Genomic DNA, 15822 nt, shown 5'->3' with positions numbered 1-15822 from the left:
ACCATTGTCATTCCTACTTTCCTAATTCTCCCCTTCGCAATTTTAAATTGGAAGTGTGTCTTCACTATAGGACCACTTGCAGAATGTCGAAATTTTATTTTCAATTAACAATGGCTGACATAAATCTACTGATTTATTTATTTGAATATTCAAAATCTTGACAGACCAGTCACTTATAGGTACAGCAAGTGATCAAGAAGGCCAATGGTATCTTGGCCTTTATTGCAAAGGGGATGGAGTATAAAAGCAAGGAAGTTATGCTACAGCTAGATAAGGTATTGGTGAGGCCACACCTGGAATACTGTGTGCAGTTTTGGTTTCCATATTTACAAAAGGATATACTTGCTTTGGAGGCAGTTCAGAGAAGGTTCACTAGGTTGATTCCGGGGATGAGGGGGTTGACTTATGAGGAAAGGTTGAGTAGGTTGGAATTCAGAAGAATGAGAGGTGATCTTATCGAAATGTATAAGATTATGAGGGGGCTTGACAAGGTGGATGCAGAGAGGATGTTTCCACTGATGGGGCAAACTAGAACTAGAGGGCATGATCTTAGAATAAGGGACTGCCCATTTAAAACAGAGATGAGGAGAAATTTCTTCTGAGGGTTGTAAATCTGTGGAATTTGCTACCTCAGAGCTGTGGAAGCTGGGACATTGAATAAATTTAAGATAGAAATAGACAGTTTCTTGAACGATAAGGGGTTATGGGAAGTGGGCGGGGAAGTGGAGCTGAGTCCATGATCAGATCAACTATGATCTTATTGAATGACGGAGCAGGCTCGAGGGGCCCTATGGCCTACTCCTGTTCCTATTTCTTATGTTGTTATCCATTTAATTAAGTTGCTTGTGGAATGTATATTTTGTTACCACCAAGCAAATACGGATCTGCAGATCCAGTTAAAGCTCACCTATTCAATTAACTCAAAGTATGAGTAAATAGTATTTTCAGGACATCTACATAGAGCAATCTGCACATACATATTTACATACAGTAGTGGGGAAAATGTTGGAATCAATCATTAAGGATGAAATAGTAGCGCATTTGGAAAGCAGTGACAGGATCTGTTCAAGTCGGCATGGATTTATGAAAGGGAAATCATGCTTGACGAATCTTCTGGAATTTTTTGAGGATGTAACTAGCAGAGTGGGCAAGGAGAACCAGTGGATGTGGTGTATTTGGACTTTCAAAAGGCTTTTGACAAGGTCCCGCACAAGAGATTGGTGTGCAAAATCAAAGCACATGGTATTGGGGGTAATGTATTGATGTGGATAAAGAACTGGTTGGCAGACAGTAAGCAGAGAGTCGGGATAAACGGGTCCTTTTCAGAATGGCAGGCAGTGACTAGTGGAGTGCCGCAGGGCTCAGTGTTGGGACCCCAGCTCTTTACAATATACATTAACGATTTAGACAAAGGAATTGAGTGTAATATTTCCAAGTTTGCAGATGACACTAAACTGGGTGGCGGTGTGAGCTGTGAGGAGGACGCTAAGAGGCCGCAGGGTGACTTGGACAGGTTAGGTGAGTGGGCAAATACATGGCAGATGCAGTATAATGTGGATAAATGTGAGGTTATCCATTTTGGGGGCAAAAACACGAAGGCTGAATATTATCTGAATGGCGGCAGATTAGGAAAAGGAGGTGTGCAACGAGACCTGGATGTCATGGTTCATCAATCATTGAAAGTTGGCATGAAGGTACAGCAGGCGGTGAAGAAGGCAAATGGTATGTTGGCCTTCATAGCTAGGGGATTTGAGTATAGGAGCAGGGAGGTCTTACTGCAGTTGTACAGGGCCTTAGTGAGGCCTCACCTGGAATATTGTGTTCAGTTTTGGTCTCCTAATCTGAGGAAGGACGTTCTTGCTATTGAGGGAGTGCAGCGAAGATTCACCCGACTGATTCCAGGAATGGCTGGACTGTCATGAGGAGAGACTGGATCAACTGGGCCTTTATTCACTGGAGTTTAGAAAGATGAGAGGGGATCTCATTGAAACGTATAAGATTCTGACGGGACTGGACAGGTTAGATGTGGGAAGAATGTTCCCGATGTTGGGGAAGTCCAGAACCAGGGGACATAGTCTTAAGATAAGGGGTAGTCCATTTAGGACTGATGAGGAGAAACCTCTTCACTCGGAGTTGTTAACCTGTGGAATTCCCTACCGCAGAGAGTTGTTGATGCCAGTTCATTGGATATATTCAAGAGGGAGTTAGATATGGCCCTTTCGGCTAAGGGGATCAAGGGGTATGGCGAGAAAGCAGGAAAGGGGTACTGAGGGAATGATCAGCCATGATCTTATTCAGTGGCGGTGCAGGCTCGAAGAGCCAAATGGCCTACTCCTGCACCTATTTTCTATGGTTCTATGTTACTCACAAAGCATTATTGTTTGTACTTGGCAAGAACAGTTCTTCACTTGGTACATCAGAATTTTCATTCTGTATATTAACAAAGCTCTCCCCTCTTCTCTCTTGCTCAATACTCTGTCGTTCTCCAGTGGTGAGTGAAGGATGCACACTGTAGAAGAAAAATATAAGAACATAACATAAGAAATAGCAGGAGTAGACCGTACGGCCCCTCGAGCCTGCTCTGCCATTTTATATGATCTTGGCTGATCTGATCATGGACTCGGGTCCACTTCCCTGCCCGCTGTCGAAATCTCGACCTCCGATAAATGTCTCAGACACCTTCAGCTCCGGCAGAAGTTTCTTTAATTTACTTGCTAGCAAGGGAAAGGTCACACTCAGTCAATGGCTAAGTGAACACCTCCGAAATGGTACAGTTTCACGAGATATTTATACAGTAAAACCCAAGTTATGGTCTCTCCCTGTGTATTGGCTCTGTCTCGCAGTCAGTGAATACAGATAAAGAGTTAATTACTACATCTTTGTCCTGACATGGTTTCCAGATATTTCCTTTTGTCAGGGTTATTAGTTGGCCAGCCGGCCATTATTCGATGAGAGTGTGGTAATGATCTATTACCTGCCTTGCATTGTGTCAGGATTGTCCAGTTTCCTAGTCAGTTATCTTTTTGCATCAAATGGATGAGGTCTCTACAAGAGATAATGGCTGGTGGTTTGAGTACTTCGAAAAGGGTGGGGTGGCGTGCAACTGGTGTCATATAGACAATAGGAGAGCACCATGGCGGGGGGGGGGGGGGGTACTTGTCTCAGCAGGACTTGCCTCCTAGCTGTCTGGTGGCTATCAGCCCTTTCAAGCCAGGTTTAGCTGTTTATGTAAGCCGACTGCTTTATGCAGAAATTTCTGGAAGGACCAGGACTCCATTTTTTTATATATTTAAAAAGGGCACAAAAATACCGTGTGTTATCAGCTTAGATAAAAATACATTTCCACACCGCTCCCCATAACCCCTTATTCTCTTATCGGTTAAGAAACTATCTATCTCTGTCTTAACTTTATTCAATCTCCCAGCCTGCTTGAGGCACCGAATTCCACAGATTTGCAACCCTCTGAGAAAAGAAATTTCTCCTCATCTGTTTTAAATGGGCGGCCCCTTTATTCTAAGATTGTGCCCCCTAATTCTAATCTTCCCCCATCAGTGGAAACATTCTCTCTGCATCCACCTTGTCAAGCCCCCCTCATAATCTTATATGTTTCGATAAGATCATCTCTCAATCTTCTGAATTCCAATGAGTAGAGGTCCGACCTCCTCATAGGTCAACCCCCTCATCTTCAGAATCAACCTAGTGAACCTTCTCTGAACTGCCTCCAAAGCAAGTATATCCTTTCGTAAATATGGAAACCAAAACTGCAAGCCGTATTCCAGGTGTGGCCTCACCAATACCCTTTACAACTGTGGCCACATTTCCCTGCTTTTATACTCCATCCCCTTTGCAGTAAAGGCCAAGATTCCATTGACCTTCCTGATCACTTGCTGTACCTGCATACTATCCTTTTGTGTTTCTTGCACAAGTACCCCCAGGTCCCGCTGTATTGCAGCACTTTGCAATCTTCAATTAAATAATAACTTGCTCTTTAATTTTTTTTCTGCCAAAGTGCATGACCTCGCACTTTCCAACATTATACTCCATCTGCCAAATTTTTGCCCACTCACTTAGCCTTTCTATGTCCTTTTGCAGATTTCTTTGTGTCCTCACACACTGCTTTTTCTCCCATCTTTGTAGCATCAGCAAACTTGGCAACGTTACACTTGGTCCCTTCTTCCAAGTCGTTAATATCGATAAAAATATATTTGAGAAGTCTGTCTTCTAAGAAGCATCTTCCACCACTCATCCCCCTCATATCCATCCTTTCTGGGCAAAATGGGCACTTTAGTGGGTTGGCTCACGAGCAAAATGAGGTGAGGGCAGAGGATGTTCTTTTATACCAAGAATACATATATCATAGTGAGGTTATCACACACTGATTTCAGAACAAATACATAGAACAGAGTGCAGTACCCCTCTCCAGTAAAAAAAAATAAATCCCTTTTAAAGGCAGCAGCATAATTGTAGTGGGGGGGGGGGGGGGGTTGGAGATGGAAGGGCAATGAGATAAATTTGGGTAAAACTTGGATCTGCTGAAATTCTGCCCCATTAAAAATGCAGCTAATGTTCCATTAGGAGTGGGGTGCGCAGAGGAAGTACTTCCATCCCCATACTGGCAACAATAGAAAAATGTACAGGAATATGGTGACTTGTACCCAGAATCCCAACATTTCTGCCCATCCACGTGCCCTTGAAATATACGCCTTTATGAAGCAGGTTTACTTTAGCTGAATCGTGATGAAGGTGGAAGTGCAGTCTTAAAGTGCCAGCACTACATCTACAATCTATGTTGGAGAATCAAGGATATCCTGTATTACAGGTTTGGTTTGGATTTAAAAAATTGAGCACTGAAGGTTTCTCCTCGTTGCTGTCAATTAGGAGTAGTTGTCACAAGTGAGGGACTTTTCGAGAAATCTGTAGAAGCTGCAACATGTACTTTCTCTTGGCAATCCCATTGTTATATGATACTCCTACTAGAAAAGGAAGCCTGCCAAATCCACTAGCATCAAAGACAATTCAGCCCCCATTGACACACCCCTGAGCAGGATACTGATCCTTTTTAAAATATCAGCCAGGAGATGTGTATAAGATTCAGCTGGAAATTCCTAGAAGAGTTGACCTGCACCTTACCTCAACTGTCAGAACTGCTCTGATGGGCTGAGAAACTCAACACCCATGAACTTTTCTGGGACTGGCTCTTTCCAGGTTGGCATTGGTTCATTTGGTCTGCAGTTCACACCTGTGTAAGTCAGGTGACCAAGGTGACATCTTTATCAGGGCAGCCTTTACCTGCAACCTATGTAGTGATTCCAAAAAGAGCTTGTAAAGCATATGCTTACCAATATGCCCCTTTAAAGTACTGTTCTAATGTTTATTCTGTCCCATGTTAGTGCAAATATGAATTGTTGCACACTTGCAATACTGAACATTACAAAATGGACAAAGTCATATCATTAATTTGCTCATTTTAATAAATTTATAATTTTAAGTGTCAGCTTGGACCAGTGGTAGCACTCTGAGTGAGAGATTTGTAGGTTAAAGGCACACTTCATGGACTTCAGAACAGTATCTAGGCTGCATTGTTGGAGGTATATCTTTTGGATATACCTCCAATAATGCCCGATCCCCATATCCCTTGATTCTCCTGGAATGCAAAAATCTATCTATCTCAGCCTTGAATATACTCAATGACTCAGCATCCGCAGCCTTTTGGGAAAGAAAATTCCAAAGGTTCACAACCCTCTGAATGAAGAAATTCCTCCTAATCTCAGTCTTAAATGGCTGACCCCTTATCCTGAGACTATGACCCTGAGTTCTAGACTCTCCAGCTAGGGGAAACAACTTCTTATGTGCGCAAATTGACTGCCTACTTAACAGCGATGACACTTCAAAAGTATTTCATTGCCTGTGAAGAGGTTTGAGATGTTATAAGGACATGAAATACACTATGGGCCCAAGTTTCCACATGATTCGCGCCTGATTTTTAGGAGCAACTGGTGGAGAACGGACTATTTTAGAAATCGCAATTCTCCACATTTTTTTTTCTGCAGTTCTAGTCAGGTAGAACAGTTCTAGTTTAGAACAGAATTTTTTCTTCAAAAGGGGGCGTGTCCGGCCACTGACGCCTGATTTGAAAGTTTCCACAGTGAAAATGTACTCCAAACTAAAGTAGAATGGAGCCAGTGAAGATTTTTGTAGAACTGAAAAAACCTGTTCTACACATTAAAAAATCAGGCGCAGGTTACAAATTAGGCGTCCAGAACGAGGTGGGGAAGGGAACTCATTAAATTCGACAATAAATCCTTATTTATACTTCTACACCTATTATACAAATAAATCCAACCTGAATAAACATTTATAAGCCAAGAAAAGATTAAATAAACCATCTTCCTACCTGTGTGAAAGTGCTTCAGCCAGGGAGAATTCTGCAGCCATTCGTGCCGCTGAGCGGGAGGGGGAGAGGGAGCGAGAGAGGGGGGGAGGGAGGGAGAGAGAGAGGGGGGGAGGGAGGGAGAGAGAGAGAGGGGGGGAGGGAGGGAGAGAGAGAGAGGGGGGGAGGGAGGGAGAGAGAGAGGGGGGGAGGGAGGGAGAGAGAGAGGGGGGGAGGGAGGGAGAGAGAGAGGGGGGGAGGGAGGGAGAGAGAGAGGGGGGGAGGGAGGGAGGGAGAGAGAGAGGGGGGGAGGGAGAGGGAGAGAGAGGGGGAAGAGAGGAGGGAGGGAGGGAGAGAGAGAGGGAGGGGTCGGGTCGGGGGGGGCGCTGGTGCCGGGTCGGGTCTGATCGGCGGGGGGGGAGAGCGGGTGTCGGGTCGGGTCTGGTCGGCGGGGGGGGGGGAGCGGTTGTCGGGGGCAGGCCGTGGGAGGAGCCTTCTTCACGCAGCCCCAGTGAGGCCATTCAGCCAGGGCTAGGGGCTGCGTGCTTCGGGCCCCTCCCACACAGTTCGGCGCCTGGAGCTACTGCACTTGCGTGCCGACTGTAGCACGCATGTGCAGAGGTCACGGCACTGTTTTCAGCGCCGGGATCTGGCTCCGCCCCCCCCCACAGCTCGTGCTGGCTGCGCCGAGAGCCAGAGGACCTGTAATTAGGTGGAGAATACCGAGGATTTTTTTAGGCGCGAAATTTCTTGTGGAAACTTGGGCCCTATATAACTACATTCATTTAGAAAAAAATCCTTCAGTCATGTCACTTTAAATTTAGACAATTCATGCAAGATAAAGTTCAAGGTGTTAAGAAATAAATTATCAAAATAAATGAGGGGGGGGGTGGGGATAAACTATGTAACAAGACACTCGACAGGTCAGAAACCATTTCATTCTATAAAGATCTTATGAGCTGAAATTGCTTAGGGGCAATTAATGGGCTGTATGGTATCTTTTAACACTTAAAACGCCATCAAATAGCCCATAATTTCTAAAACATATATTTGTCTCCTATAAGTGCATCAAGTGTCACTAATTTAAACTTCATAACTAATATTAGTTGTTTTAAAAATACTGAAGCAGAGAAAGTTACCAAATTATAGAATGTTGAATAAAACAAAGTAAAATTGTATGCAGAAATGTTTTAGCAATAATAAAAGGATTTGAGCTAAGATTTGGAATATTTACATCTTTTATTCTGATTTCCATTTGCCTCAATATTAAAAAATATTTTGTTTCCTATAGGAGATCACAAGTCGGCTTCCATTTGTCAAAATCTCTCTCGATGATTTCCCAGCGAACGAAGACATTAACCAGGATCTGAATGCATACATCCATCACAGAATTAACAGTAGTCATGGCATACTCAGTAACATATCTTTGAGTGGAAAAACTGACACCATCACAGTCAGCAAAGTCAGCAACCATCTTATCATGCGCAGCCAAGGATCTTATCTATATTTGAAGTTGACCCTGGATTTGTTTGAAAAGGGTCATTTGGTTATTAAGAGTGCAAGCTACAAGGTAGTTCCTGTGTCCCTGTCAGAACTGTACCTTCTACAATGCAACATGAAGTTTCTAACACATACTTCCTTTGAAAAGGCCCTTCCTGTGTTGAATGTAGCCTTGGCATCCCTTCATCCACTGACAGATGAGCAGATTTTCCAAGCAATAAATGCTGGCTGTGTGAAGGGTGAATTGGAGTGGGGGGACTTCCAGCAAAGGATGGAGGGCCTTTCATGTTTTCTGAACAAACGAAGGGACAAAACACGAATGTTTTGCCATCCATCCTTTAGAGAGTGGCTTGTTTGGAGAGCAGATGGTGAAAACATGGACTTTCTTTGTGACCCAAGGTTGGTGCATTTGAATTTTAAAGCAACTCCTACATTACATGTTTAGATTGATTTACAACCCAAGATTTACTTTGTTCATTTTTATCCATTTATTTCAAACAAATTTGCCTTTCTTCCTGACAGCAGATTAGTGAGCACTAATTTATTGCCCATTCCAAAAATGAGACTATTTTTTAAATACTGAGATTATTACTGGGAAGGGAAACCACAATTGACTATTTATTTAAAAAGAAACAGGAAGCCAACAGGTTAAATTTCAGTGAGTTGAGCTCCAATAAATTTCTTGCAGCAAATTTCTATAGACAAAAAACTGTTAGCAGTTTCCCAATTTTCCCACTTCCCATACAATGCTTCCTTGTAACATCCTGTGATGTCTATTGGAGGCAGTTTTGGACATGCTGACGAGGAAATAGGGTGAGGCTGCTGCATCTCATTTTAGAAACATAGAAAATAGGTGCAGGAGTAGTTCATTCGGCCCTTTGAGCCTGTACCACCATTCAATAAGATCATGGCTGATTTTGTATATGTCCCACACCAATACAAAAGTTAGAAATTTGGCAGAGGAGGGCTGTAAGATGTCATAGAATCATAGAAACTTACAGCACGGAAGGAGGCCATTTCGGCCCACCATGCGCCGGCCGACCAAGAGCTATCCAGCCTAATCCCACTTTCCTGCTCTTGATCCGTAGCCCTGTAGGTTACGGCACTTTAAGTGCACATCCAAGTATTTTTTAAATGTGATTAGGGTTTCTGCCTCTACCACCCTTTCAGGCAGTGAGTTCCAGACCCCCACTACCCCCTGGGTGAATAATTTCCCCATATATCTCCTCCTAAACCTCCCTCCAATTACTTTAAATCTATGTCCCCTGGTTGTTGACCCCTCTACCAAGGGAAACCGGTCTTTCCTATCCACTCTATCCAGGCCCCTCATAATTTTATATACCTCAATCAGGATTCCCCTCAGCCTTCTCTGTTCCAAAGAAAACAGACCCAGCATCTCCAATCTTTTCTCATAGCCAAAATTCTCCAGTCCAGGCAACATTCTTGTAAATCTTCTCTGCACCCTTTCCAGTGCAATCGCATCTTTCCTGTAATGTGGTGACCAGAACTGCACGCAGTACTCCAGCTGCGGCCTAACCAGTGTTTTATACAATTCAAGCATAACCTCCATGCTCTTATATTCGATGCCTTGACTAATAGAGGCAAGTATTAACCACCTTATCTACCTGGCCTGCTACCTTTAGGGATTTGTAGACCTGCACTCCAAGGACCCTTTGTTCCTCTACACTTTTCAGTGTCGTACCATTTAATGTGTATTCCCTTGCCTTGTTCGACCCCTCCAAATACATTACCTTGCACTTATCCGGATTGAATTCCATTTGCCACTTTTTCCACCCATCTGACCAGTATATTGATATCTTCCTGCAATCCGCAGCTTTCTTCATTATCAACCACACAGCCTATTTTAGTGTCATCTGCAAACTTCTTAATCATACCCCCAACATTCAAATCCAAGTCATTGATATATACCACAAAATGCAAGGAACCCAGCAACGTGCCCTGCGGAACCCCACTGGATACAGCCTTCCAGTCACAAAAACATCCATCAACCATTACCCTTTGCTTCCTGCCTCTGAGCCAATTTTGGATCCTACTTGCCACTTTGCGCTGGATCCCATGGGCTTTTTACTTTCGCTGCAAGAAATTTTTTGTAAGGGGGATAGAGTATAAAAGCAGAGAAGTCCTGCTACAATTGTACAGAGTATTGGTGAGGCCACATCCTGGAGTACTGCGACAGTTTTGGTCTCCGTATTTAAGGAAGGATATACTTGCATTGGAGGCCGTTCAGAGAAGGTTCACTAGGTTGATTCCGGAGATGAAGGGGTTGACTTATGAGGATAGATTGAGTAGGTCAGGCCTATCCACATTGGAGTTCAGAAGAATGAGAGGTGATCTTATTGAAACTTATAAGATAATGAGGGGGCTCAACAAGGTGTATACAGAGAATGTGGAGTCAGGTGACAAGTAGCAGAATGGATAGCTAGCTGGCTTCAAGAGAGAAAGCAGAGAGTATGGGTAAAATGTAGCTATTCACAGTGGCAGAAGGTGGGTAATGGTGTTCCACAAGGATCAGTGTTGGGACCACTGTTGCTCACAATTTATATTTAACGATTTAGATTTTGGAATCAAAAACACAATTTCTAAATTTGTGGATGACAAATTTGGGGGAGGGGGAGGGAGACTGCAAAAAAAATTACAGGAAGGCATTAATAAACTTGCAGAATGGGCATATGATTAGCAAATGAAGTTCAACACAGATAAATGTGAGGTATTACATTTTGGTAGGAAGAATAGAAAGGTCACTTATTACTTGGAGGGTGCGAGTCCAGGTGGAGTAGAGGAACAAAGAGACCTCAGAGTACAAATACACAAATCACTAAAAGTTGCGACACAGGTTAGCAAGGCCATAAGAAAATCAAACCAAGCACTAGGGTTTATTTCTAGAGGTATAGAATTGGAAAAAAAAGGAAGTTATGCTAAACCTGTATCGAACCTTGGTGTTAGATCACACCATATAAAAAGGATATCGAGGCACTGGAGAGGGTGCAGAGAAGATTTACAAAGAGGATACCAGAAATGTGAGGGTATACATATCAGGAAAGGATGAACAGGCTGAGTCTCTTTTCTCTTGAAAAAAGAAGGCTGAAGGGTGGCCGAATAAAGGCCTTTAAAATTATGAAATGGTTTGATAGAGCGGATACAGAGGGAATATTTCCACTTCTGGGAAAGAGCATAATTAGAGGCCATGAATATAAGATAGTCACCAAGAAATCCAATAGGGAATTCAGAAGAGATCTCTTTACTCAGAGTGGTGAGAATGTGGAACTTGCTACCACAGGGAATGGTTGAAGCGAATAGTATAGATGCATTTAAGTGGAGGCTAGACAAGCATATGAGGAAGAAGGGAATAGAGGGTTATGCTGATAGATTTAGATGAGGAAAGATGGGAGGGGCTCGAGTGGAGCGTAAACACTGGCATGGACTGGTTGGGCCGAATTGCCTGTTTGTGTCATATCCTATGTAATCATGTATATCGGTGTTTGTATATCTGTGTGTAGATGTATGTGTGTTAATCTATACACGTGTGGGTTTGTATCTATATTTCAAGTGTGTGTAATATATAAGCTCGAATGATTTAGATGAGGGGACCAAATGTAACATATCCATGTTTTCTGATGATACAAAGCTAGGTGGGAATGTAAGTTGTCAGGAGGATGCAAAGAGACTTCAAAGGGATATAGACAGGCTAAGTGAGTGGGCAAGAACATAGTAAATGGAATATAGGGGTCAAGTTTCGGGCCGCACCTAGAACGGCGCAGCCCCACAAGCCATGCCTAATTTCCGCGCTGAAAACTTACCTCGGTATTCTCCCCTCCCTCAGGTCGATCCAGGCCCTCGGCGCAGCAGTGCCGGGACCTCTGCACATGCGCGCTACAATGTGTGCGCATGTGCAGTAGCTCCAGGTGCCCGAAACTGTGTAGGAGGGGCCTGAAGCACACCGTCCCTAGCCCTGGCGGAATGGGCTCACTGGGGCGGCGAAGATCGGACTGCACCTCCGTCCTCCAGCTCCTGCTCTGGCTCCGGCTCTGTCCCCCCCGCCGCCCCCCCCCCGTTCAGCTCCTGCTCCCTCTGGCTCTCTCCGTCTACCCCCAACTCTGCTCTCTCCCGCACCCCAGTTCAACTCCCGCTCCGCTGCCTGCCGCGCGCCCTCCTCCCCCCAAGCTCCCGCTCCGTTCCGGCCCTTCTGCCCCCAAGCTCCCGCTCCGTTCTGGCCCCCCCCCCCCACCACCCTTCAGGTCCGGTCTGCTCTCTCTCCACGTCTTCGGCGGTGCCCGCCCGCCCGCCCAGAACCTTGCTGGGGACGGGCCCCGCCCGAAGTCTTCGGCCCGGCTGCTTCTCGTCGGCCGGGCCCATTCAGCCTCTCCTCCATCTCCCTCTCCTTTTCTCCTCCCTCCCTCCCTCCCTCCCTCCCTCCCCTTCCCCCTCCCTCCCACGCCGCTCTCCCCTTTCCCCCCCCTCCTCTCTTTCCCCCCTCCTCTCTTTCCCCCCCCCCCCGCTTCCTCCTCTCCTCTCTCCCCCCCTGCTCCCTCTCCTCTTTCCCCCCGCTTCCTCTCCACTCTATTCCCCCCCCTCCTCCCTCTCCTCTCTTCTCCCCCCCCCCCCCGCCTCTCCCTCTCCTCTCTTCTCCCTCCTCCCTCTCCTCTCTTCCCCCCCTCTCTCTCCCCCCCTCCTCCCTCTCCTCTCTCTCCCCTCTCCTCCCTCTCCTCTCTCTCCCCTCTCCTCTCTCTCCCCCCCCTCTCCCTCTCCTCTCTCTCCCCCCCCTCTCCCTCTCCTCTCTCCCCCCCCCTCTCCCTCTCCTCTCTCCCCCCCCTCTCCCTCTCCTCTCTCCTCCCCCCCCTCTCCCTCTCCTCTCTCCTCCCCCCCCACTCCCTCTCCTCTCTCCCCCCCCCCCCACTCCCTCTCCTCTCTCCCCCCCCCCCACTCCCTCTCCTCTCTCCCCCCCCCCACTCCCTCTCCTCTCTCCCCCCCCACTCTCTCCCCCCCCACTCCCTCTCCTCTCTTCCCCCCCCCCCACTCCCTCTCCTCTCTTTCTCCCCCCCCCTCCCACTCCCTCTCCCCTCCCCCCTCTCCCTCTCCCCTCTCCCCTCTCCCCTCCCTCTCCTCTTCCCCCCCCCCCCCTCCCTCTCTCCCCCTCCCCTCCCCTCGCTGTCAGAAACACAGACACTGATGCAGGCAGACAGAGAGAGAGACACACACACACTGGGGGGGGGGGGGGCCGTCCAAGCATGCTGTTGGAGGGCTCCCGGTGCAGCAGTTGGTGAGTAGATACGTAATTTTTTATTTATTGATTTAAAAAAAAAAATTATTTTTTATTTTTTTGGATTGATTTATTAGTTGATTTATTGATTTATTTATCATTTATTATTGATGATGGCTCTTCATTTGTAAAAGTGATGTGTTTCATGTTTGTAAATTCCTCCTCCCCCACCCCCCCCACTCCACCCATCCTCCCTTACGTCTGATTTTCTAAGTGTAGGCAAGGTTTTTCTGAGCGTACCAAAATCTACACTTACTCCATTCTAAGTTAGTTTGGAGTAAATTTTCGCTGCCTAAACTTGCAAAACAGGCGTAAGTGGCTGGACACGCCTCCTTTTGAAAAAAAATCTGTTCTAAAATGAAACAGTTTTAACTCACTGGAACTAGACCAATCAAATGCCGAGAATTGCAATTTCTAAGATACTCCATTCTAAACTAGTTGCTTCAAAAAAATAGGAGCAACTCGGGCTGAAACTTGACCCCATAATGTGGCGAAATGTGAAGTTATCCACTTTGGTGGGAAAAATAGAAAAGCATAGTATTTTTAAATGGTGTTCAGAGGGACCTGAGTGTTCTTGTACACGAACATGCAGGTACAGCAAGCAATTAAGAAAGCCTTTATTAGAAGAGGATTTAAGTATAAGAGTAAAGACTGCAATTATATAGGGCCCTGGTGAGTCTGCACTGGAGTATTGTGTACAGTTTTGGTCTCCTTACCTAAGGAAAGATATACTTGCCATTGAGGTAGTACAATGAAGGTTCATCAGACTGCATACTATCCTTTTGTGCATGAAACACAAAAGGATAGTATGCAGGTACAGCAAGTGATCGGGAAGGCCAATGGTATCTTGGCCTTTATTGCAAAGGGGATGGAGTTTAAAGCAGGGAAGTCTTGCTACAGCTATATAAGGTGAGGCCACACCTAGAATATTGCGTGCAGTTTTGGTTTCCATATTTATGAAAGGATATACTTGTTTGGAGGCAGTTCAGAGAAGGTTCACTAGGTTGATTCTGGGGATGAGGGGGTTGACTTATGAGGGAAGGTTGAGTAGGTTGGGCCTCTACTCATTGGAATTGAGAAGAATGAGAGGTGACCTTATCGAAACGTATAAGATTATGAGGGGCTTGACAAGGTGGATGCAGAGAGGATGTTTCCACTGATGGGGGAAACTAGAACTAGAGGGTATGATCTTAGAATAAGGGGCTGCCCATTTAAAACAGAGATGAGGAGAAATTTCTTCTCTGAGGGTTGTCACTCTGTGGAATTCGCTGCCTCAGCTGTGGAAGCCAGGATATTAAGAAACTGTCTATTTCTGTCTTAAATTTATTCAAACGATAAGGGGATATAGGGAGTGGGCAGGAAGGTGGAGCTGAGTCTATGATCAGATCAGCCATGATATTGAATGGCGGAGCAGGCTCAAGGAGCTGAATGGTATACTCCTGCTCCTGAAGGGTGTCCAAGGGACTGGAAGGTACTGCTGTCTAGAAACGGATAGGGATTCTGGGAACACTGGGATAGATCTTGCAATATTGCATGACTGGGAATGGAGTTCTGCGATCTGCGAGCATTGGGAAAGCAGTCTGAGTTTGAGGGTACTGAGATGGAGCCCCAGCATTTGGGAGTGGACAGGAAATCTTGGGTAGAGAAATCTTGGTCCAGAAGGACTGATGAAGAAAAGACTAGGAGTACTATGGGAACAGAGTCTGACGGTGTTGGATAGTTTGCTGGGATCTGACAGTATTGAGGAGATAGGCCTAGCAGCCTTAGGGGAGCAGAGCTCAGGAGAATGGGATATAAACTGCCCTTTTGGACTGTCGGTGTCCCACTTGTTTATCTTAAACAGCTCCTTTTGGACTTCAAGAATCCCATCCATTGCTTTCTCTGACCTGTCTTTACTTTGTATCCTAAAGTACTTAATACGCAATTGATAAGTTTCTGGCAAACAACTTTTAATCATAAGTTCCCATCGACAAGCAAACTTTACCTCAGAAGTTTATTATTTAAATAATTTTGAAGTTTTTAGGTTTTTAAAGAAAAAAACCTTCAAGCCCCACAAATGGTTCAGACTTTTTTTTACTAAATTTGCAACCACAATGCTGAAGGGATGTGCTTGCTGATTGACATGGAAAACAGAATGAATCCACCTTCAGCTAAGTTTAAATCACTTGGAAAAATAAATTGATATTTTCTTCAATCTTTTCTTGAGAAAGGGAAATGTTTTTGAAACCATAGTGTTGTATGTTATGTTCGATTGAAGTACCCAGTAGCATTGTATCTTTAAAAAAAGAAGTACATTTCCACCATACTTATTTACCCTCCTCTATTTACCCTCCTCCAATGCAGTACTGAACTCCTTAGCAATGTCATAGGCAGTCCCTCGGAATCGAGGAAGACTTGCTTCCACTCTTAGAATGAGTCCTTAGGTGGCTGAATAGTCCAATACGAGAGCCACAGTCCCTGCCACAGGTGGGACACACAGTCGTTGAGGGTAAGGGAGGGTGGGACAGGTTTGCCGCACGTTCTTTTCGTTGCGTGCGCTTGTTTTCTGCATGCACTCGGCGATGAGACTCGAGGCGCTCTGCGCCCTCCCGGATGCACTTCCTCCACTTATGACGGTGTTTGGCCAGGGACTCCCAGGTGTCGGTGGGGATGTTGCACTTTATCAGGGAGGCTT

General features: G+C 45.5%; 1 protein-coding gene across 8 annotated transcripts in view; it reads left to right on the top strand.

Moving 5' to 3' along the window:
• The window catches only part of tanc1b (tetratricopeptide repeat, ankyrin repeat and coiled-coil containing 1b), a 293922-nt gene that overhangs the window by 223649 nt on the left and 54451 nt on the right, over positions 1-15822 (top strand). For all 8 annotated transcript variants that reach the window (XR_011592658.1, XM_070875588.1, XM_070875589.1 and 5 more), the window contains one exon: positions 7662-8269. Coding sequence is in view for 7 of the 8 variants with exons in the window: in XM_070875588.1 (XP_070731689.1) it covers positions 7662-8269 (608 nt within the window). In the remaining variant the exon portion in view is untranslated. The remainder of the gene's footprint in view (positions 1-7661; positions 8270-15822) is intronic.

This window comes from Pristiophorus japonicus, chromosome 3, assembly GCF_044704955.1.
Source record: "Pristiophorus japonicus isolate sPriJap1 chromosome 3, sPriJap1.hap1, whole genome shotgun sequence".
Lineage (NCBI taxonomy): Eukaryota > Metazoa > Chordata > Chondrichthyes > Pristiophoridae > Pristiophorus > Pristiophorus japonicus.
Note: the sequence above shows the minus strand (reverse complement) of the source record. Positions and strands in the feature narration are given on the sequence as shown.